The sequence below is a fragment of the Phasianus colchicus genome, chromosome 10 (genome assembly GCF_987193195.1).
Source record: "Phasianus colchicus chromosome 10, bPhaCol1.hap1.1, whole genome shotgun sequence".
NCBI classification, from domain to species: domain Eukaryota; kingdom Metazoa; phylum Chordata; class Aves; order Galliformes; family Phasianidae; genus Phasianus; species Phasianus colchicus.
The window spans coordinates 16,492,095-16,516,718 of NC_143445.1; the positions used below are offsets into that span (position 1 = coordinate 16,492,095).

A 24,624-nucleotide genomic window follows, 5' to 3' on the forward strand; every position below is an offset into this window, starting at 1 on the left:
TCCTACACCCGTGCTTTCGTATGGTGGTTACTTCCCCAGAGTAACCTTCCTTTCTCCCCAGAGACAGACAGAGAACATAGGACCATTCAGGTTGGAAAGGACCACTAAGATCATCGTGTCCGTCCATCAACCCACCCCCACCCTGCCCACTCATGTCACTGTGACATGAGTGAGTTTTAAGGGCTTTTATTTGGTTGCTTGTTGTAACTGAAGGATTCCTGGACACTCCTTCCTACAAACCCAGAGAGGAATGGGACAACTGAGTTACTTCTTCTCAATACATTGCCAGCATCAGTCCTTAGGTCAATCAAGAAATGGGACAAGCAGCCAGTGTCATGAAAATTAATTTTCAGGATTAAAAAAGTTTTAAAGCAAAACTTTCTTCTTTAAAAAAGATGAGTATTTTCTAATGACTCTGAAATATTGACTCATGTTTCAGTTTGTGATCTGCTACAAAGCCCAGATCCTCATCTGCTTACTCCCACTCCATCTTCGCCGTACAAGGAAGAATAACGCGCAGTTACATCATCCCCTACCTTAGCAAGTGGCAGCTGAATTTTTCAGGTTATCTGCCCAAATGATAAGAGAAACTGATGGAAAAAGAACAAAAAAAGCTGAGAACTGGGAGACAACAATGGATATCATCTGGATCCAAGAAGCGTGGTGGTGACATGTCCCCACCCGATAGCTGTGCTAAGCAAACACTCATGCGGTGTCTCAAGAACAGCAGCAAGCATTAAGTAGCAGGTTGACCATTGCTTGCTGCTGTGTTGGGCAACAGGTAATTGCTTTGTGCATTTCAACTGCATACATTCTGCTGGCAGAGCTGATGTAAAAGGTACTCTGCACAGAGGTGATGCAGTCAGGGTAGGCTGCAATGTAAGTAGTCACATAGAAGGGGGAAAAAGAATTAAGATATTCAATTTGTTTCATTTTTATAAGGTTTGAATAGGATATTTGCAAGACAACTGTTCCAAATAATTGTAATCTTTCTGTATTTTTTTGTCCACATTGAGGCTTGTCATTCAGTAGGTTTCTGCTGCAGCTTCTTCAGAATTTCTGCAGCTATTGCTGACCACACACTGCACCCAGTAATGGACAAAAGAAAGGTGGGAGAAAAAACATTAAGCACAAAGCACGTCCTAAGATAAAAATAAAAACAAATGAATGCACATCATTGGCCTTTTCCTTTGAGTCACTCCTAGATGAACTCACAGAATCACAGAATGGCTGGGGTTGGAAGGGACCTCAAGGATCATGAATCTCCAACCCCCCCTGCCACAGGCAGGGCCACTTAATACCTCTGCATAAAAATCCATCCGCCTGCTGGTTTCTCTGGGTGTTGCCACACTGCTGAAAAATAGATTCTACCTTTCTCAATCCTGAGCAATCCAAAACCCTTCAGTGTTTCAGCTCATGTTCTTTTCTGAAAGAGAATGGCATCAAATGTATTTATGTTCTTCCCAGTCCCAAAAGCTACATGTGCAACAGCTGAGCATTTCTCAGCTACCATGGTAGAACTCAGAGTTCTTCTCAGGGAGAAACAGAATGTTAATAGCCATTTCAGCTTTCTCTTATCTGAAACGTTCTGTTCTGACCGTGACTATTAGCATTCCAAGTGCAATATTTAGGCTACTAAATACATCAAAAATGCTGAAGCAAATACTCAAACCCTAGGAAATGCCAAAACTAAGACTGTCCACACAATAGGGATTGCTTCTTAGCGATACCTTACTGAGAGCAGTACCAGATGTACTGTGGCTGAATCTAAGGCATTCAGCATCTCTTCCATTCCATTAAATAAACCAATGTGCATCAGAGGACCAAGAAACCAATAATGGTGGGACTGAGCAGGTAGAAGAGGACCTCGCAGAGAGGATTTTGGAAAGAGGCTGTTCTGAGGGCAATCCGTTTTCATTGTTCAATGTCTCCACTCTGTGTGAACAGCACCTTCCCATGCAAGCCCTGCATACACTGCTGTGCCAAGCACTACCTGCACAGCACAGAAACAGCACACTAAATCCACCTTTGCAACCCGCAACTCAACACCTAAGCCCTGGTATTATAACATACAATATATACAACATACAATATATATAATATAACTTACAATAATTATATAATTATTATAATTATTTTATATTATAACAATTACAACACCATCCCAACAGAAATAGTTAAGGTGGGAGATGCTTTTCAGTTGTGGAGATTCCAGACACTTTTAAGGCAATCTACTTCAGAGAAAGTCAATGAATAGCAACTAAGAAAAGAAAGGCACTTGAAACTTCAGTTTAGCCTTCTGTTGCTTGAATTCAATTGTTTTTCTGCTCAGACTGTATCCTATTGTGCACACATTTCCACTTCCACAAAAGAAACCGCATAAAAACGGCAGTGTTTCAGAAAGGTAATAAGTAACACACCCTCAGCATTTAACTATAAGAAACTTCAGGAGGTGTTACCATTATGCAAGACATTTGGTATTCTTGGATTACTGCTTGACAGTGACTGCAAAACCCAATATCAACACACCACACACCAAAAAAAAGAAAGAAAATTCTGGATGCGTCAAAAAATTGTGACAGATCACAATTACAGATCATAAAAGAGAGTAGGTGTGGCTTGGCTGACTGCGAGGGATCACATATTTCCAAGTTTTCTGAAGACTTCAGCTTAGGCAAACTGTAGATCGAGAGGGAGGGACAGACAGACAGACAGAGGGTCAAAGGAGGCATAGGTTCCCTAGAGAGAGCTGGTCTTCAGTAGAAGCACTCATCCATCTGCACAGCACCATATTTGCAGAGGAAGCCACATACAAGAGCAGTGAGCAGCAGAGATTTCCATAATGTTGGGGATTGTTGAGCTGTTTGTAGCCCTGGTATCCTCCCTCCTGATCTTGCAGTTCCTGAAGCTGCAGTGGATGCGTAGCCAGCTCCCTCCAGGACCAGTTCCTCTCCCCATCATTGGGAACTTGTGGCTGCTGGACTTCAAACTTCGCCGAGAAACTCTCGCTAAGGTATTTAGTTATGTCTTATCTCTTGTACGTGGGTAGTGGGGAAATATTGGTGGTAGGTGGGCAGTTGGACTGAATGATCTTGGAGATCTTTTCCAACCTCGGTGATTCTGTGATCTCTGGCTGAAAATCTGTCTGAATCTATTTTAACTTAAATTTAAATATCAATAAGCATCATGTTTCATTACTGGATTTGTTCTCTGTCCTTGCATTGATAACTCTCACCTTGTAAATCATCTTTAGTTGAATTTCCTTTGGCTGACACTAATGTCACTGGAACACCTCCAGGCTGTGATGGTCCAATCTCCATTAGCAGATCAAACATACACTCTAAATGGACCCTTCTTTTCATATTTGTATAACCAAAAGTCAGCAAGGCACATTTTATTACTAAAATGAAGCGGGGAAAAAAATGAATTCTTGTTCTGCTCACAGCACAAGTTCTTAATAAGCCAATTAAAACTCAAGATTTGCATCAGATTAAGGAAAAATACAAGCATTATCTGAGGAAAGACAATAAAAGCAAATATGAACAATAGTGGGAAAGCAACAGGAAAAAACGCAAAAGCATTTCTTTTCTTTTTTTGGAAGTTGGAGGAAAAAAAGATCATTGTCAATTTTCATTTGTGAAAGAAAACAGAAAATCTTTGCCATTTTGCATGCATTCCTTTTTTTCTTTGATTCTTAAAATGAATACTCATGTGAATGCATTGTTTCCTATTCACTGACGCACTGTTATTAACTCTTCAGTTAACCACCATCTATGGCAACATCTACACAGTGTGGATGGGACAGACTCCCGTGGTTGTACTGAATGGCTACAAAGCAGTAAAAGATGGCATCGTCACCCATTCAGAGGAGACTTCTGGAAGACCTCTCACACCATTCTACAGGGACATGATGGGCGAAAAAGGTGTTCCAATACCAAAATATGCATATCTTTTTTTGCTAGTGCAATATAACCCAATCCAAACCCAATTTTGCCTTCTGCAGCAAAAGGCTTTCCCTACCCAGCACCAAAATCAATGTTTCTTGTTCTTCAGGCATTTTTCTGACAAGTGGGCACACCTGGAAGCAACAGAGACGCTTTGGGATGACCATCATACGGAGCCTAGGATTTGGGAAGAACAACTTGGAGCATCAAATTCAAACAGAGGCCTCTCATCTTCTGGCTATCTTCGCAAACACAAAAGGTAAATTCAATAGGAAAATAAGACTTGGAGTGCTTTCTGAAATATAGTGGGTTAGGGGAACTGAAGTTTCACAACACATTTTTTACAAGCTATATTTTTCCTTTTAGTGGGGCTTCTACTGGCTTCTTAATTGCATTCTTGAAAAAAATGTTTTGTCTGCACAGCTGGCAATATGAAGCTTTTTTTTTTTTTTTTTTTTTTTAATAAAGATACTAGAAAATATTTATTATCAACCTTTTCTCAGGGACAGCTGGTAACAATTTTTACATTCAAGGAGGATAGAAAGCCTGTATGTTTTCCTCCATAAAGAACAGAATTTGTGACCTGCTGGGCAGCAAACCTCTACAATTTGGCAGGGAAAAAAGCCCAGCACAAAGAGCACATCATTCTGTTGTCCAACAAAATTCCTTTGTGGGGAATAGAAACTGGTAAAATTTTAAGAATATGCCAAAACAAAACACCCAAATGTAAACGTTCTGAACAGCCAAATCCCTCACCCACATCATATTTCATAGTGACATGAAAGCACAGAGAGGTCTCCCAAGGCCTGTCACCAACTCATTTAGCCTTAGAAATACAGCAAAATGGTCCTATTGACTTCTGAGAGCAACGTTTCTAAGGTCAGTGGATACAAAAGATAGGAGCACACCAGGTGGTATGAAGCCTTGGTACAGCCCAAATCTTTACTTGCATGCAATTCTTCCCCATATTAAACTCAGTAGTTTCATTTACTGCTTCAGAGAAACAGAACAAGTATTGGACTGAAGTCACAAATGCATAGGGGACTGTTTTACTCTGGCCAGTTTGAAGGTTGTCCTCACCTTCAGCACATGTACTCAATTATTTTTCTAGATTTCACCTTTCTGTTTACTTCAACCCTTTCTAACAAGAGCTGTGTTCCATCCTCTAAAATAAGGAACGTGGGTTGGTGGGCATGGTGGTGATGGTGGTGATGGGTCGATGGTTGGCCTAGATGATCTTAAGGGTCTTTTCCAACCTTCAAGATTCTATGATAAGAATTACAGAAGTTTTGCCCTCACAGTCTAAGGAGAAAAATATATATATACATATATTATATATAGTTGAATGTTATGCTGCACTTGAAAACAAAACAGAGAGAAGACAATTCAACGTGACTAAAAAATTAAGACTTCAAAATCTTTCCTTTCTGTTTTGTTATCCTCACCCCCCCCCCCCCGCCCTGAGTTAAAATATCTGCCTGCAGATCCGAAGGCGTGTAATCCATCCAGACCACCCAGATCACAGCTCAGAGAGGTGGGGGAAGAGAGACCTAGCATCCATCTTCTCAAAGGCAAAAATTACCCTATTTTACAAGAATTAAAAGCAGATTGAAAATAAAGATTCCCTGCCATTACAGAGATTTGCATGAGTTCACCTGCAGAAGATCAGACTCCTTTTAGACCAAGTTTCACACACCTTGAACTACTATTATTTTTGCTTTTAAAAGAAGTGTTCCTCTTCCTTAATTTTTCTCACTGCCACCTGTTCAGAAATACTCACCAGTAGCTCCTGTACCTGCAGGTGAGCCTTTCAACCCCCGCACTTCCATCGTCCATGCCATTGCCAATATAATCTGTGCTGTTGTTTTTGGCCATCGCTTCTCCAGCGAGGATGAATCTTTCAGCAAGCTTATCAAAGCAGTTTATTTTGTGATCTACTTTCAAGCTACTATCTGGGGCAGGGTAAGAACCTGTACATTTAATCAGAATTTCCCATGTTCCAACTTGTGCACTGCCTCCCATCGTGACTGAAACGACTCTTGCAGTGCTTTTACAGTTATCAGGAAATCGGAATTGGGCTCTCCATTGAAAAATGCTCATATTTCTTCTTATTCATTTACAATCACAGATGTACGATGCTTTCCCATGGCTTATGCACCACTTCCCAGGTCCACATCAGAAGGTGTTCGCCTACAATGACTTCATGCACAGTTTAGTTATGAATGAGGTCCAGATGCATGAGAGAGAGAAGACAAGTGATCCACAGGATCTCATTGACTTCTACCTAACCCAAATAGCAAAAGTAAGTATCTATTTATCACCACTGCCCCTCCTTGGCCTCAGTGTTCACTACAAATACTTGCTCTTCAAGTGACAATAATAGAATTTTAATACACACACTTTGTTTGGCATTGAAGAGTTTTGCACTGATGGATTGCTCACCATTTACCACAAAAGTTATGCCCATTGCTACCTCAGGAATTGTACTTATGAAACAATCCATTTCATAGCCTTCATGTGAATGTATCCTACAGACCAAAGATGACCCCACCTCTACGTTTAATAAAGACAATATGGTTCAGACCGTGGTTGATCTCTTGCTAGGAGGGACTGAAACAACAAGCACCACCCTCCTCTGGGCACTGCTCTATATGGTACAGTATCCAGAAATACAAGGTGAGTAAAAGCCTTAGCAGAGAACTGCACTCAACATTACATTGTAATGAACGCCATTACAATGTAAGCACTCACTCAATCACGTGCAACAGATCAAAATAAACATTAACAATGAATACAAGAGGCAGATCTCAATAATTGAGATCTAAAAATGAAAGCTTAACAACCAAAACAAAAAACTTGTGCTTTCTCCACCAGCTCATTAAGATCATTTTAATTAATAGAAAGCACTGCCACCCCCTTCCAGTGAGATAAAATAAGAAATACGTTGCTAAGCTCATGACTACATATGCAGCCAGAACTTTTAAAACCTTCAAAACAGGAAAACTTTAAGAACACAGAACCACATTACCCTCGTAGACATCATCCTGTGCTTTGGGAATGTGCATTTTCTCAATCACCTGAAACCAACACAGATGCCAAAACACATGCCAAGGCATTTCAAAGTAGCACAGTCTTTTCCCCCCTATCTTGGGGCTGGAAACAAAGAGAGAAAAAAAAAAAGTTAAAACATTGTTATTACTATGCAGAAAGAGTTCAAAGAGAGATAGAGGCTGTTCTGGAACCTTCCCACGTCATCAGCTATGAAGACCGCAAAAGACTGCCCTATACAAATGCTGTGATTCACGAGACTTTGCGGTACAGCAACATCACTTCTGTGGGGGTCCCTCGACTGTGTGTGAGGAATACGACTTTGCTGGGCTTTCACATTAAAAAGGTATGGAGTACGTATGTCTCCAAGCTTTGGATAGTTAATATTTACTATGCTGAGCACATCAGCTCCTACAATTCCTGGCTTGGCGCAGAGAATACATGGCAGCATGTCATAGACATGAAACAAAGCTGAGTGCTCCAAATCAGAGCCCATATGTAACACCTTATGACAAAAAAGAAGATAGAAGGGTTTATTATGCCTAGAAGCACGCAGGGTAAGGGCAAGCTGAGGCCAAGCACCTGGCTGTAGACATAGGATAGCACAGTATCTACTAGAGAGAAGAGCCTGAGAAGAATCAATACATAGAAAATATCATCTCTTTCTTGCAGGGCACACTTGTGCTGCCAAATCTGCACTCTGTGGTGTATGACAGTGACCACTGGGCAACCCCTTGGAAGTTCAACCCAAACCATTTCCTCGATTTGGATGGCAACTTTGTGCACAAAGAGGCATTTTTACCCTTCTCAGCAGGTAATGCCCCAACATTTCAGCATCTCTCTTCATTTTGTCTTGCAGCACAACAACAAACATTCTAAATTCTAAAACATTAAGAAACGTTTTGATAAAAATATATTTGGCACAAAGATTCAAAGTCACATATTTTACTGTAAAGCCCACAAATTTTGTCTTGCTCTGTTTGTTTTTCGTAGAATTTAGCTTCACACTGCTAACTTCTTTCTCTTTTCCCTGCAGGGCACCGTGTGTGTTTGGGGGAACAGATGGCACGAGTCGAACTGTTCATCTTTTTCACTAATCTGCTTCGGGCATTCACATTCCAGCTCCCTGAAGGAGTAAAGGAAATCAACCCGGAGTACATTTTGGGTGCAATACTGCAACCACATCCATATGAAATCTGTGCTGTTCCACGTTAATCTGCAACACACCATAAAGCAGAGGGACCCATCAATAACTGCAGAACAAATATCACTATCTTATCTGTATTCAAATTCACATAGCTCATATCTCTCATAGAGAATTAACATAGAAGTATTTCTATTCAGGAAGGCTGACCTCGTGCAGATGAGCTGAAACTAGAAAACTGCATTCAACAAAGCTCGTATAATCACACCGTAGGTATATACAATTACTCAAGGTGTTACCAAAAACATATTTACACACACAGTAACAATTAATCAGATGTACTATTTTAGAGAAGTGATCTGTAACAACAGCTTCCTGAATGTGCACTCAGTAACTTATCACATGTGAAATGGCACAACTGTTCCAACACAGTAAGGATGCCTGAAAACACCATTTGCTTCAGCACAGTTACTGCTTTCTGTTCACAGGTGTTTCCTTGCTTCCTCCTGCAGAAAGTTCCAGGGCACACAACCCCTGTTTTGACTTCTCTTCCTTTCCCACTCCCTGAAAACACTTCATATAGCAGTGTCAGCTTCACATATGCATCAATGTTGGCAAAATATGGTCTCTTATAATCACATTCCACTTGGAAATACCCACACCCTTTTTTCTTTACTACTTCCTATATCTGTTCTCTATTTTATCACTGCTCTCAGATCCATGTATTATCAAGAACTTTCCTTCTGCTTAATATCACCATTACAGCATCCAATAATTTACTCTTTGAAGACAAATAACAGCCTTTCAAGAAAAGAAGATGCCAGTATTCGTCAAAGCAAGCACAGTAGAGATCTATTACATATAGCCTTCTCTTGTTGTCCTGTACTTCCACAACAAACGTGGAAAGTCTGGACCACTTAAAATTCAACTGTGATCACCCTACATGCTCAGTTTTCCAAGTTCAACAGGGACAAACATAAGTTTTGCTTTTAATAACATCCTAGCGTAAGTGGAAAGTTACTTATTTCACAGACATAAAACTGAAGGAAATCTTCATTCTCCTCTCTAACATTTCCAATTACCACCACCCACGTGCTGAGAATCCCATGGCTTTACCACGCTGTAAAGTTTGCTACTGCAGAACAAATAAAGACTTGACATCCACAGATAAATTTCTACCTTTTTAATAAAAGACATTTTAAAACTTTTAAACATTACTCCAATTTTATTGAGGAAAATATAACATCTAAAAAAATCCTCCTTGATTTAGAAATATTTTCTAACAGAAATCAAGAAAAAAAAAAATCTCTCAACCTTCAGATCTCTTGCAGTGAGGGCAGAAGGTACCTGGCATAAAACACATTCTCACAGATTTATGAAAGCAGTCTGATGTGGCAGTTCATAAAAGTTTTCAAGTCTTATCTCCACCTTTTGTGGGATTCATTAAAGGAAAACTCACAAAAAAAATCTCTTTTCACCCTACCACTCACACGGTGCAGCCAAGGGCCCACGGTAAAGTGCTCTGCAGTATGACTGGCAGTGTAGGATACAAGCTTGGACTTGCTCTATTCCAGTTTATTCTGATGGTTCTTGAGGTATGTCCTACGTGAGAAAAAGATTTCCAGTTTACTTCTGCTGTGTTCACCCTTTGGTCTCCTGATTGATTTTTTTTCCCCTAAAATATTATTCCATTATGCACTAGAATTTCCTGGTTTTCTTCTAAAAATGCATCTTGAGTGAAAACATGCACATATTCTTCACCTGTATTTGTGAGGAACTGAGGTACATGATGAAGATCCGTTGTATAATGCTGGTTCTAAAACACGTGGGAAGAACATATGCTTACAGTGTACACGATAAAGGAGGTATTTTTACAGAAAAGTTGCTGTAGACCTGACAGTTGTTACCAGTGGAAAAACAACCGGGCTATAAATTTCTTCTCTTTGTCTCATTCCAAACCAAAACCAGCAAGAAATGTGCATTCCTCAGCTTTCCCATGATTCTCAAAATGTCAGCGTGAGAGTTCCAGATCACTTTTTCATCACAGTTGTAAATGAAACCTACAAGAAAATGATCAGGGCAGAAAAAAAAAAAAAGTTATTAAATGAGAGAAAGAAATTCATAAGGAATTGAAGTAAAACAGAAAACAAAGATTTAAAAACCAGGACTAAGAGCTAATTCTGTCCGTGAAGCATTTTAATAAACTAAGAACTTGTAAATCCTGTAGTGTCAGTAATGAGAAATCACATAAACACAAAAAATACACCAACATTCAGCTCTATTCTGATGCACGACAGAAATCAGCAGCCCAAGTTCTCAGTAAGGCAGATTGCCACCTCCTCCAGAGATTACAGCTCTGAAAAAAACAAGTGATTTAAAATCCAGGCTTTAGAAAAACCTCTTGGAGGGTCCTGGATTCAGACATTAACTTCTATCACTGCTAAGGAAACTACAATTGCCACTTATTTCCAATTTTTTCATGTCTTGAAGCCCTGAAGAATCTAAACTCTTAGTTCCCTTGGTGTTGGGAGCACTCTTTGCCTAAGTCCCTCCATTTTCAAGGAACATCCAAGAAACACATCTTGAAATATAACCCCTCTGTAACAATGGCCTTGCAATCTTGTTTTCCCAAAACAACAGTAATGAAGAACTTCAATACATACTTCACCTCCTAGATACTAGCTTAGCAATTGCCAAGAGGAAATTGCCAAGAGGACATGCTGATCTTTACCCACTGCAGTGAAGCACACAAAATCCATACTGTTTGTGTGGTTTTAAGGACAAAATGTAACCACTGGTCACCATGACCTAATTCCAGAAAACTAGCAAGCCAAGAGTTTTTCCTAAGACTTCTTTTTAATGAAAGTTTCACAGAGAAATAGACAAGTATTTAGATGGTTGTGATCTCAAGTAATAAGCAGAGTATTGTCCAGAGCATCCTCTGATCCAGCAAACACATCAGATAAATTAAAGAGTTGTTTAAAAAACACACTCAAAGTTCTTCTCTCCACACTCAGTTAAAACTCTGTATGCAGTAGGAAGTCAGCACTTGCATCCACCCCTTCAAGAATAATATATACATACCTAATTAAGCAAAATACAGTCATCAAAATGTTAAATATGTGGTATTAGTTCTTAATAGATAAGTCTGTATGCCAAGAATTATGAAAGGATATGCAGGCTGTGAGGAAACCAGTAAGAAATTAAACTACTGTGGCACAAGGTAATCTCTGGGTTGCCCCTTCTATTCTTTTTGCTGTATTTTCTCTATTTTTTTTCAATAATATGCTATCATTAGAATTTCTAAATTGGGCATCCAAGATATTAGTATTAGTATCAAAGCCAACAAGGTGGAGGAAGATTATGATATTTAATTAAATCTAGTAGACCTATGGTAACTCAAAGAAACAAATTACATCAAAATGCATTACAAGTGTTAACACTTTTGAAAGCAAATGCAAAGGTCAAATCCAACCAGTTATTCCTCACTGACAGCCCCGTTTCCCATAGACACTTTGGCACAGATACACACTGGGGAAGGCCTTCAAGGAGTAAATAATGGCTTTATAAAACAGTCATACATAAACTTCCACGTATCTGACCAGACTGGAAAGATAAATGTTCTTAGTTGCTAACTACTGCTACTCTGCTGGTAGAGAAACAAATAGAAGATTAACTGCTTGATTTGATTACCGGTTTGCAGCAAGTAAATGAGAATATTCAAAGTCCAGTCCACTGATGTGTGACTCTCAAATATTATCTAATACATAAACTTTGATTATTCCTCTGTGTCACCATTAGGACAAATTAAAGTTGTATCACTTACTTCTTGCAATACTTGTCCAAGTGTCTCTCTGCTGTGAATGCGTTTCCTGTTGAAAACCAAAAGTACATTTACACTTCTGCACAAAGCACTGAGGGATCTTGCAAACATTAACTGTTACTCTAGGCATGGTTCCACATCCTTATCCACATGGAATCTTTACACAATCTTATCAAATCTACAAACTTTGAGTCAGACCTGCTATCACTCAGTGAGGCGTAAGAACTCACTGCAGCTTCTCATACACAAACAAATGTTGTTTGTTAAAAAGCTTACTAAGCTTTCAGCATAAATCCAAGTAACTGCATATAGGTGACAACGAGTCATGTCAGCACATATTCTCTGAACCTAGACATCTGTTGTTCAGCAACTGATGCAAGAAGATCAACCACACTGCTACTTCAGTCATTCTTCCAACATAGTCAAAGATGGTAGGAGTGCTTGCTACAAAGACTTGAAAAGGAAAAATGAAGATTCTTCATTCTTCAGAAGTGACAGTAACTATAGTTACAGTTTCTGAACATCCTGCAATACACGTACTAAAAATTACTGTAGATCCAAACAGAAAGCAGCGAATTTTTACCTGTCTATTTTGGTTGCTATGATCACTGTAAAACTGCCTTCTGTGTTGGGCAGGTACGTAGATGGTATAATTACATAACTTCCAGCAGGAAGCCTGCACAGTCGGCTTACTTCCTGTGAATAGCAGTGAGGTACACAGCTCACCAGTGGCTCCAAGTGCAGAAAAGAGGAAGTATTTGGCTTCCAACTGCTGTTAGGTACCTGCAAAAAAAAAGAATGAAAACATGCTTATCTTTTCAACACAGGTATACCTGTACCAGATGTACCACAGTAAGATGTGTTCTGCATGTATTCTGCTCTGAATTCTGCTCAACCTTATGCACAGAACTATAGAGTAAACATTCTCTGAAAATAAAGTCAGCTGGGTGCTGTAGAAAAAAATAAATAAAAGAGCACACTTTATCTGTTTCACACACAGATTTTCATATTTGTCAATGTTTGTAAAAGCCTTGTGTCACTGACTCACTCTGAGTTCACACTCTACTAAGCCTACATCTGGCAAACAAGTCTTACCTGGAAGATATGAAAACCTATTGGACGACACTTGCTGTCTTGGCAGTGCTGACGGAGAGTGATTTTCACACTGCTTTTTCCTGGTCCTGCAGGAACGGAGAGAGGAAAGCAGGGATTGATATAGAAGGAGGGGAAGTTCCTGCTGCCTCCAGCACTTTGTCCATTTTTCCAGCATCCTTCCAGCTGCAGCGTTTCCCATTCACCAACTGGGAGTTCTTCAGTAAGAGCAGCATCTGTGGGTGGTGGTTTTATCTCACTATCAAACACAAGAAAAAAAACAAAATGCAACAGAACATGTATGATTTCACAAAGCTAAAAAACCAGCTCACAGAAATAAATCAGTATTACATAAACTTACAGGAACACAGTCCAAAGCATACACTGCATTGTTTGTTTGTACATCTACCACATCTTCAGTCAGAAACTACCATTTACCTGCTGACCTGATCACTGCAACATTAATACCTATTTCAATCTTGCCCAGCATCACTTGGCATTTATTATCAACACCAGTCCCACAGCATCCAAAACAACATTTCAGCATAAGGACAGATGGTATACTTGAAGTTATTCCCAATCCTCCATTCACTTAAGAACATAACAGCTGTTCTGATATCCTATGATTGTCATTTTAACTCACATCCAACACCTGTTTCAGACTTAGCAGTGTTACACTTAACAGCAGTAGATGAGAGGACATTTGTATTGAAGTGCTCTGCAGATGCTGTACATTCAGAAAAATACATTGCCAACACAAGCCCATGTCTTATACCCCAAAATTAGCAAAATTAGCCTCATTGTTTTGCAGACCTTTATTCAGCCTAACGCTTGATAATATTTTGCCTCTAAATTCTACAGAGTAAATGATCTGACTTTATAGTGTGACTTGCCAGCTTCTGTCCATGAGCATATGAGTTGTTAGTGCACTATCAGAAGTATCAAAAAAAATATGAATAGCTTTTAAACACCTTGTCAGTGGTACATTTTGCCTCCATGCTTATCAGGCACAAGCAATTGACACGTCCATATTTTTTCAGGTTTACTGCACGAAGATACAACTTCACCACACAATGACTCAATCATCATGTCTCCATATGCATTTATTTGAGGTGTGTGGTCACCAAGGCAGACTTGCTCATGAGTAACTGACTTTGAAGTGTTGAGATATCTGCTACAGTTAAGAAAAAAGTATGTAAGTGATCTGAAGCTACTGGACTGACATTGCTGATGTCTCACATTGGATCAGCAAGCATTGTTACACAGAAAAAAACGCTTTTTAAAGTTCATTATAAAAGACTTAATTTCTATCACAAGCTACAAGGGAATATCAAATAGGACACAACATGGAGTGATGCTTACAAGTATTTTTGCAAACTCCACCATCTGGGTTGAATGCTTTAACTCAAGACACAACCCTTCATTCAACTAAGCAAGACAGCACTGAGGTCAGTGCTATTTTTCACACCTGTCCTCGCAAAGATGAGCTACAAGTATGATATCACCCGAGTCCACTGCAGACTCTGCATCTGCATTTGAAACTGTACTGCTCACCCTGAAAAGTGCTGTACACCTGGCAATGTCAGTATGTGTGCCAACATTTTTTCCACTACACATGATAACATACAGCTCTTTTCCATCATCCACTGTGGTAAGATAATTTCTGTGGTACACCTGCATTTTTCCTAACACTAAGAAATCTCATTACTTCTGATGTGTGATACTTTAAACACTTTGTCATTACACGTAAGAGCTGTTTCATCCAAAAAACAAGGAGATGGAAGAATGCCTCCATAAAAACAAAGAGAAAACTATACTATAATTTGCTATTGTGCACAACTGTTCAGAAACACTTTGAACATTTTCATACTGTGCAAATGTATCTTCATGCATCTGTTCGTGCCCACAAGAAGTTTTCTGCTTCTTTTTAAACATACCTGAGAGAGATTCTTCCTGTAGAAAATACACGAAGCAAGAAATGCCCTACAGCATCTTTCAGGAAAGTGCTGGGAACAACAAGATAGTACCCAGGAGAAAGGTCACAGCATACATGCACTTCTCTGTCATAGGAATGGCAGACGGTACCTACAACTGGAGGAGCAGAGAGGGTCTTTGGAAGGTTAAATCGTTTCTTCTCCACCTAGAACAGATGCATAATGATGCACAATGGTTTAGGAAAAATGAGCAGTTTGTAATAAAAGCAATCAAATACTGTTTAAACACACCTACATTTACAAAATGAAACAAGAAAGAGAGTATCAGCAGCATGCTGATTATCAAAGAGGAACAGAAAGCATTAATATTCAGAAGCAAAATTTGGAATAGCCATTAAGTGATCAGCCTGAACTGTCATTCACTAGTTTGGAATAATCCCAAACATTCCACTATATGGCACTCACAGAGTAAAATCAAGTGCTGGTTCATACCTAGGCTGTACAGACTGTAACTTTGTGACATATTCAGAACGTAAATCAGATGTGGAAAATGTTTAAATAGTGGAATAGTTTCTCACTGTTGTAAGAAATGAATTATTTTAGTCAGATGTTTCAATAGTGCCTTAAAACTACTTGCAAGAGAAATATGTCGCTTCCAAATTACCTTCCAGACATGCAATCCCACAGCCTGATATTTCTTCCCCTGTATGCCTTCAGTCAAAGACAGATTTTCATCTACTAAGCGAGTCAGGTTTTTAATTCTTCCAGCCCAGTCAGCACTGTATTTTCTGTGTTTCTGCAGCAGAGCAATGCACACCTCGCTCTTCTCACAGACTCTCAGCCAGAACTTAGGGTTGGTAGGGAAGCTGCTGTTGTTACGGCAGCCACCTGCAGACTGGCCTCTCACCCAGGATCCAAACAGATTCCGAGAGTGATACAGGACTTTCTCTAACAAAAGAAGAAAAACACGGTGCAAACTTCAGACACCAGAGGTCATTTATTTTATCCAGCAAATATATGGCAGAGATTTCCCAGCCCCAAAAAACACGGTGTGGTAGCCTTGATGCTTTCTCTCAGTAAACACTCATGAACAAGATTTTGAGAAAATTGAAAATGAATGTCATGACTGGTAATGGCAGACTGACATGACTTTTACAAGTAACAAAAAATTGGTTTCAGAAATCTGACGTTTGTATCTTACTAAGAAAAAAAGAATCTCAAAGCTCTGCAGAACAATAGCCATCTAGAGAACGCTCATCTCTCAACAAACTAGCAAGTATCTAGAACTCAGAAGAGTATCAAAGGCTCTTCTAAACACCTTCAATTTCCTCTCACCCCTCTATTTTTCCCAGCAATAGAGACAGAAAAGGCCTACAGGTATAGAAGAGAGGGAAAGACTGATACAGAGAAATTACAGTCTACTTGACAGCTATTTGCAATTCAAATCACTTTATCCCATTGATTTAATATTATCCATACAAGAAAGATGTTTTTTCATACCACACCTGTATACAGGCTCTGCAGTTGTCCTTCCTCATTCACTGGAAAGCCCACAGTAATCTCATCAAATTCTCTGAAAAATTCCTCTTCATCAACCCAGAATTCTCCATCTTGGATCTGTGAGAGGAGTTCGGAGGCAACCATCGGATCCAGCTGGCTCCATCCTTCACCACTACACATAAGACAAGAGTTAAAACACTGTTCTTTACACAATAAAAATTCCATAACAATCTTTCGTTCTTTATAGCAGATTTGCATAGCAGGACAATACAAGGAGGTTTCTTCATTTTAGTGTCACAGACTTGCCAAGAATGCTTCCTGGATACAACGTGCTGGTCAGTGAGATGCATCATCTAAAGTACGAATCATAACATTTCAAAGAAAACTTGGAAACAAACAGCAATCTAAATATTCTAACACTTCTCAAGATAAGCTCCTAGGGCCTGTCCTTTCCTTCTAACTACCTGCAAACTATTTTGCCATCTGAATTATTAACAACAATTCTGCATTTCTTTTAAAACATCTCTCTTTATATCTACTTGGCATCAATTCTAGTTTCTCCTATTCGTGTTAACCTACATAAATATAAAAAACAGACAAGCAGAACAAACTTACTCACCCCTCACACCAGGGACCTCTCCAGCACCGCCTTCCCCAGGGATTTCGTATTCGTAGGAGGATGATTTCCTTGCCTGACACTTCAGAAAGATTCAACATATCTGTCACTATAAAAGCATGAAATTCTCCTAGCTCACTTGCACCTGAATAGAAGAGATAACAACAACCTAGAATTAGAATGTATATAAAAGAATCCAGACCATCATTTCACAAAGACAGACTTTAAATCATTCTGTGAAAGAGAGCAAAACAAAGAAATTGTTTATTGGATCAGTATTAAAACAGCATTAAAAAAAATTTACAACTATATAGAAATAAGACAAATAAAAACTTTAAAGCATATTAACTCCCTGTTGATCTCAAGTATATATAAACCCTCAGTGATTTTTTCTAACTATTTTTGGGGTTGGCTTTGGGTGATTTTTCTGTTATCTGCTCTGAGAATGAACCTTAACAACTTCCCACAAATCTAACATAAAAAGCACCTCCCAAAAAACCCCTCTATCCTGAACCTAACAACATCTTTAAATCCTTCTTTATCCAAGGTTACACAAAATCACACCATGCAGCTCACACAATACAACAGTCAGCAGTGTGCAATGGCTGGCTGTCTTGTGCTCAGAGCAACATCAAATTTATTTTAGATTAACTTCACTGTTACCTTGTCTGGAATCGAGGACTGAGCAGCTTATCACACATTGCTCTTTCAAAACCATTAGTCTCCTAAACACTTCTTTCTTCAAAACCATGCCAGACTTCTCTTTCCCTGTGTTTCTTGCAGGCTCTTTCAAGGCCCATCTTTCAGCAATGCCTCCAGTCAGATCCACCAAAGCATCTGCCACCTGTCCTGCCCACAGCTGCTCATAAGATCCATGCACTCTACAGGAAAACACACACACACAGAAAATGTTTCTACAAACAGCAGAACTAAGGAAACAAAGTTCCTGTGTCCTTCCTACCCTGCCCATCCCCAAGTAAGCAAGAGAAAATCCACAATTTACTTTACAGAACAAATAATCTAAAGAACACCTAACAAACCCATCAACCAGTGAGATGTCTGATGGGTTACAATTCATTTCTTCCTATATAGAAACTGCTTCAGCCTTGATGTTTGTACCTTATTTGCACATCAGCTTTCACAATATAATAACTGCTTACTGCATATAATATTTGTTCCTCCTCCTCCTCTAGGAAGAGGATTAAAATGATTTAATTTTGTTCACTCTGCACAAGGTGTGAAGAAACCACTTTAAGTATGAAGGCTTTTTCTGCCCTCTGCTGGCAGCCACACCATCCTCTCTGCAGGTTCTTTTGTACATTTGATGTCAGTGCATTTTTCTACATTTCCCCATGGATAGCAAAAACTGGCAACCATTATCCTTTACATCGAATTACATAGAGACCTAAGCCCAAAACTATGACTATGCCAAGTCAGATGTCGAAGCAAGCAGAAGGTAAAACAGACAAGTATTCTACCTCCCTTCATTCCCCTCAATTACGGGGCTCACATACTTTGCATAAGCTTTTTCCAGTAGTGGAAGCCAAAACAAATCTTCTGTCTGACACTGGGAAAAACAGAGTTTACCACCAAGGCAAGGCAAACGATCATCAATGGTTACTTCCACCCAGTGTCCAAACTGCCAGACATGGCAGGTGAAACGGCCTTGATACAACTCATCTGTCCAGCTGGGCTGACCTGGAGGGAATACCTAGAGGACAAAAAGCTCAAATCAAGACAAATAATGAATGGTTGTTGTTTCAATAAAGAAAATTAGTTTAAATTAGGCTGAATATCAACCCCTTGTAAAAAATGCAAAAAGAAAGACACAATGCAGTAAAACTAAGTGTAACAAAAGTGATATTTACATAGTGGCTTAGGAATAAAAAAATAAGCAAAATATAAATGTAAATCAGGAAAAAAAAAATCTGGAATATGAAACAAGCTCTCTATACCTTATTCAGCAGGTATTTACTCTTTTGCAAAGCTACACAGGCACAAAGGAACCAACAGTCTCCCAGGATTCCTTGCTTCACCTGTACATCCTGCAGATTGTTTGAAAATAACCGAGGAGTAGAGCAAATGTCCTGCAATTAAAAGAAGGGAAACTGAAGTTGAACCCTGCACAACAGTCTAAGGAAGCCTATGATTTGGAGAACTGGAGGGCACAGAGGCCTCTCTCAAAATAATGGAGCTTTTACCTTTTACATTTCTTCTCCAGACTCAGCCCAACCAGGCAATTACAATGACCATCTTGTGGCTTTTTACAGGTACTTTATGTGAGGAAAAACTTGTTCTCATATAGATTTTATGGCACAAATACCATCACAAGTGCAACCACATCAGAAGGACCAAGAAGTAAAAGACAACTGAAATCACGATTTCCTTGCAAGAGATATGACCAACTGGGATAGAACAGATGCCATTCACTTTGCACTGCACTCCTCAGTTTCCAAGAATCTCCAAACTTGTATGATAGAAAAACCTTTTCTAGGGCAAATAAATATGGATTGCTTGCTAATGAAAGAGATTACTACAAATCTAGGGTCTTGAAGTACTCAATCTGATCTGAAAGTGAGCTTTTAAAATGGTTCTTCTCTCACCTGCAAGCACTGGCAATTAACTGATCAGCCCTCAGTAGTAACGTAGGTACAACGTACAAAACAAAGCTGCTCACTGGGCTTGAAAAATCTTTTCTTTGTTAGTTGTATCTGATAACAATAGCTCCATCTCTGTTCTACAACCACCCCGGATGTAGGGCAGCAAATTCACTTCATTATGTTTTTATAGCTTTATTCTTTTCCATACTCAGAACCATTTGGATGCTGGATGGGATCCTTAAAGGTCCAACCTCCTCCACTGAACAGGGACACCTACAGCTCCATCAGGTGCTCAGAGCCCCATCCAGCCTGACCTTGAGTGTCTCCAGGGGTGAAGCACCACCAGCCCTGTGCAATCTGTGCCAGTGCCTCATCACCCTTAACATAAACAACTTTTTTCTTATTCCCAACATAAATGTCCCCTTTTTTAGTTTCAGACCACTTCCCCTTGTCCTGTCACAACAGATGCTGCTAAAGAGACCATTCCTCTTCTTTTATTATAGCCACCCTTCAGGTACTGAAAGGGGATCATAAATATTTTATTTATATTGAAGGTATTATGGAAATGTATCCTACACTTTTTAGCTTGCATATGGCTTACTCCAAAATCCAGATATTAGTTTAAAGGCAATATGACAAGAACAGCCTAAAAATAAAAACAATAATAATTAAAACTGTTTTTTGTTGTCATTTCATTTTCATTCTCATTATCAAAGCACAATTTTTCCTCAGCAACAGCAAAGGGATCAATACAAACACTACAACCTGGTTCTCTTCAAGACAATTAGACAACATTTTGAAGAAACGAAAATGACATGGATATGCAACTTGATACGTGCGTAATTTGTATAAGGAAATGTATTTCATAGAATCATAGAATGGCCTAGGTTGAAAAGGACCCCAATGATTATCTAGTTTCAATCCCCCTGCTATGTGCAGGGTCACCAACCAGCAGACCAGGCTGCCCAGAGACACATCCAGCCTGGCCTTCAATGCTTGCAGGGATGGGGCATCCACAACCTCTTTGAGCAACCTGTTCCAGTGCCTCACCACCCTCTGTGTGAAAAACTTTCTCCTAATATCCAACCTAAACCTCCTCTGTCTTAGTTTAAAACCATTCCCCCTTGTCCTATCAATATCCATCCTTGTAAACAGCCATTCCCCCCTCCTCTTACAGTAGAATACTCCAAATTCTACCGGTACCACGGAATGCTGAAGTTGTAGCAGGAATTTGGAATCACAACTACACAAAAGCACAGGCTTTTCTATCTCAGAACTCACCTGAGGTCTCAACCACGATATCTCACCCCTGAACCGGGTGAGCGGGGTGCAGGAATCAAAGAATATGGAGGTGTCGCTGGCAGGGAAGGCAGGGTCCGTGTACAGCTCTCTCCTCACCGTCAGCTGCTTTGTCTCTCCCAGCATTTTCAACGCAATCCCAGGCGGCTCTGCCGGCTGTTCCCAAGACTCTGTTTCCGAGCATCACCCTAGAACGCAAACGAGCGTTGTAACTGAGAAACCACGAAGAAGCGCTGGTGCCCAGGAAGGGAAAGGCTCTCTTACTCTTCCCACCGAGCTCCCCGAGCCACGCCATCACCGCTTTCTTTCAGCGCCGGCTGCCACTCCCGGGGCTCCCCGACCTGACAGGAAACAAGAGGAGGCCTCAGCTCCCCCGCGCAGACACCCCTCACCCCGGCTCCCCCAACCCCTCCCCCGGCGGCCCTCCCCGCCCCCCTCACCGCAGGGCAGGCCCCGCCGCCATGCCCGGAGCGCCGTTCCCTGGGCAACGCCGGACACCTCCGCCCTCTCCCCTCAGCCCAGAGGTAACGGATTGAGGCGACGACCAATGGGAAGGCGGAAAGCGGGCACGTGATGCGGGCTCCGCCAATCCGCGGCCTCCTGCCCCTGAGGGACAGGGTGGTACCCAGCGGGCCTCGCGGCGCTGCGGGGAGCGAGGCGGGAAGAGGTGAGGGCGGGCTGTGCTGCCCGTCACCTCAGGGCATGGGCGGGTCCTCCTGCCGCCTGTGGTCACGTTCGGGCTTTCCATCCTTATGTGACCCGAAAAAGACGTGCAAACAGGCTGCTGAGCCAGCGCGGGGATGCTGCGCTGACCAAAGAGCAGCGCTATGCCAGTCCGCTGGTGACACCAGCCTACCTGAGGGCACAGAGGCGGCTGGAGAGCCGCAAAGCACGCTGCTGTGGCTCGCTTCTGTCAGAAATGAGCGCAAGTCGTCACTCAGCCCCACGGGCAGCGCTGCCCGGGGATGGGCTGACCCAGAAACGCTCTAGCTGCACACACAGGGCTGTAAGAATGTCATCCACAAAGGCTTCCCACAGCTGAGCTGTGTCCCTTCGGGCACCAACACGACGGCAGGCAATAAGGGCCCCTTGTCTGCAGCTCACAGCTGCAAGGCACAGACACAGACGGGGCTCTAATGGGGAAAATGGGCCTCTGTTTGAGGAACAGAGAGAATCTCATCCCTGCGACTTCACCCTCCCTGCTTTCTTTAGGCTACAGCGATCACAGAACAGCGTAAATGTAATTAAATTACAGCTAGCACCGCTTTCTGTAACGGTGCGAATGCTACCTGGAACAGATCTAAACACAGATCTGTATTTATCATGCTGTTATCTTTGTCTTCTAGAAGTTATGTTGGTCTGCAAAACATCTGACGTGCTTCCCTTGCCCTGGCTGCAGTGTTGGCAGCAGGCAGTCAAATGGATCCATTATACAGCTGGCAGTGTGATGCCCTATTGACCCAAAGCTCTCTGGGAGAAAAGCAGCCATTTTCTGTGTTGCCTCTTGGCAATCCTGCTGGATTAAACTATTCCTGAAGGCAGAAAAGGGCTTATCTAGATAACAATCTTAGAATGCTGTAAGACAACACGACACTTACCTTTTTGTCAGCCTGCTTCTCAGAGTACTTGATGCAGGTGCTTTATATTTCCTCCAGAAAAGCAGATGCCAATAGGCCAAGTCCAGTTGCTATGGAAATTCAGAGTTAAGAGGGATTTGCATCCAGTGAAACAGCCAGTTCGTTTCCATGCAGAGAAAGCCTATCCTTTGACATGGTATTTTCATGATTTTTTTTCCCCTCAGTTTTGGAATCGAATCAATTTCTTGTTCGCCTCTGTCATTCATTTTCCATTTCAGGCAGTTCAAGGTCAGGAAGACCACTAAAAGGGACCTGAATGTATGTGCGGTTTGGAAACTGAGACACACATAAGTCCTCTAAATTACAGAGGGGAACTCTTCCAGTTCTTTGAATCCTGATAGCAGGCTTAGAAAGGGACAGGCTTAGTCACCACAACGCTGCCAAGCTGACAGTGGCTGCTGCTGTGTCAGAGCCATGGTGCAGGATGTCCTACTGCTGCTTAAGGGAGATTTTGGAGAGAAGATTTGAGTTTTATACTCAGAGCCTTCTTCCATACCACACAAGACTGGTAGCACACTGCTCTCTTCAGCTACTGGGAAGACAAGCTCAGTCTCTTTCCATAAAGACAGCAGGGCAGAGGAGACAGAGCACAGCTCCAAACTTCCCTGCTGGCTACCATACAGCAGGGCAGCACAAGGTGCCTGAATTAAAGCAAGAAGACGATGCTTCTCTATGCACCATTATAAGTGCATATACTTAAAATCTAGGACAATCTTCCTGGATTTTCAACAATTCAGTGTCTTTTAAATTGAGTCTTCCCAAGAGAAAAACAAATCTTGTATCAGAAGGTTGTGGTTTGATAAATCTCATACTGTGGTTTTAGTACCCCAAGTCTGATGTTTTGGTCATTATGACTTGAAGTTGTTATCAGTCTGTAACAAAATGTGTGAAAATAAATGTCACTGATTACTATTGAATGTATGACATTCTTTCTAGACAGATCCAAGCAGGGAGAACAGACTGAACATGTGTACTTGATCAAAAGCGAATTGTGAAGTGAGCTTAGAATAGGCAAACAAAGCCCTGTGCTATCCAGACAGGGCAATGGCCAAGGTCACTTTGTGTGAGACCATGAGAAAACTGGTTAAATGAGAATATTTGACATGTTGTTCTTGGTTAATGGAGTGCACAGCTGGGATCCTGTAATAATCCATGGCAACAAAATGATTGATATAAGCTTAACAGAGTAATATGTGTTGCTAACAGGAATTATACTTACATTAATCCATGTGGCAATGAAATGCTAAAAAAAAAGTTAGCAATAACCCATTTTATTAAAGTGTTTGGTTATTCAGAGTTTTTCCACACCTGATACTGCCAGACCACACTTCACTCTGCTCAAGGCTGCAAGGAAATGAAATAATAGCTTTCATTTTTAAAAATAAGGAGAATAACCCTATCTCTTGGCATCTGCTTAAACAGAACAGTTTTGCTGTATTAATTTTACTTTAAGAGATAAGAAATGAGCCCAGCATAGATAAGGCAATAAAAGTTTCTATTTAATCTCAGCCTAATTTGCCATTCAACGTCAAGTGTATTACACATCAAAATAAAAAGTTGTTTGAAGCATTAATTTATTTTATGTCAACAAAAGGAAGGCTTATCTCCAAAAACTTGCTTCCAATTTTTTTCCTCTTCCAAATAAAAATACACTCCCAGTTCATGGGAGGAGCAAAAGTACCTGAAGTAAGACAAACAGAATATTTAATACTCAACAAATCCTGCATTTCTCTGTGTTTCAGAGAACAAGTTGTATGAAAATAGCCCTCTGATGTGTTCTCACACGGATGGGAGCAGAAATGCTAACTTAAATCTTATATTCTTCAGTCACAAAACAGCCAGTTAGGTCCAGACAGCATTTCCCTGCTCTGATGCATGCATACACAAACACACAGCTGATCTGATGCCAGCTGCAGTAACAACAGGTAATATTCCCTTTTATTTTTGCCACCTCTCCAGCTTTATGCCGTGCAGCTTTTAAATAGCT

General features: G+C 40.7%; 2 protein-coding genes across 5 annotated transcripts; one reads left to right on the forward strand and one right to left on the reverse strand.

Moving 5' to 3' along the window:
• The first annotated feature begins 2,703 nt into the window (after positions 1-2,703).
• On the forward strand, positions 2,704-8,646 carry LOC116235511 (cytochrome P450 2J6-like). The gene is made up of 9 exons (XM_090147475.1): positions 2,704-3,013; positions 3,761-3,923; positions 4,054-4,203; positions 5,746-5,906; positions 6,073-6,246; positions 6,455-6,620; positions 7,151-7,338; positions 7,665-7,806; positions 8,029-8,646. Exons 1-9 carry the CDS (start codon positions 2,843-2,845, stop codon positions 8,205-8,207), a joined length of 1,494 nt encoding a protein of 497 aa, XP_090003601.1. The 5' UTR covers positions 2,704-2,842; the 3' UTR covers positions 8,208-8,646.
• Positions 8,647-9,298: 652 nt separating this feature from the next.
• CAPN10 (calpain 10) lies at positions 9,299-24,624 on the reverse strand. 4 transcript variants are annotated; one of them, XM_031603514.2, is made up of 14 exons: positions 21,441-24,624; positions 21,274-21,341; positions 20,983-21,188; positions 19,057-19,188; positions 18,616-18,812; positions 17,765-17,982; positions 17,105-17,246; positions 16,491-16,657; positions 15,650-15,933; positions 14,989-15,191; positions 13,055-13,310; positions 12,543-12,742; positions 11,963-12,008; positions 9,299-10,196 (listed from the first exon to the last, which is right to left on the reverse strand). In XM_031603514.2, the coding sequence occupies exons 3-14, from the start codon at positions 21,124-21,126 to the stop codon at positions 10,167-10,169; spliced, it is 2,019 nt and encodes a 672-aa protein (XP_031459374.1). In that variant the 5' UTR covers positions 21,127-21,188; positions 21,274-21,341; positions 21,441-24,624; the 3' UTR covers positions 9,299-10,166. The 4 variants fall into 4 exon arrangements, with proteins under 4 accessions (XP_031459374.1, XP_031459373.1, XP_031459375.1 ...); XM_031603513.2 differs by having other exon boundaries at positions 21,265-21,341; XM_031603515.2 differs by lacking the exon at positions 21,274-21,341.

Bases quoted from the DNA above. Each gene is read 5' to 3' on its own strand.
- CAPN10 (XM_031603515.2), bottom strand. From the start codon at position 21,126: ATGCTGGGAGAGACAAAGCAGCTGACGGTGAGGAGAGAGCTGTACACG. The intron at 16,658-17,104 runs GTGAGTAAGTTT...TCTTATGTGTAG, and splicing joins AGAGGTCCCTGGTGTGAGGG to TGGTGAAGGATGGAGCCAGC. The intron at 13,311-14,988 runs GTATGTTTAAAA...TGTGTTTGATAG, and splicing joins ACAGGAAGAATCTCTCTCAG to TGAGATAAAACCACCACCCA.
- LOC116235511 (XM_090147475.1), top strand. From the start codon at position 2,843: ATGTTGGGGATTGTTGAGCTGTTTGTAGCCCTGGTATCCTCCCTCCTG. The intron at 6,247-6,454 runs GTAAGTATCTAT...TCCATTTCATAG, and splicing joins ACCTAACCCAAATAGCAAAA to CCTTCATGTGAATGTATCCT. The intron at 6,621-7,150 runs GTGAGTAAAAGC...ATTACTATGCAG, and splicing joins ACAGTATCCAGAAATACAAG to AAAGAGTTCAAAGAGAGATA.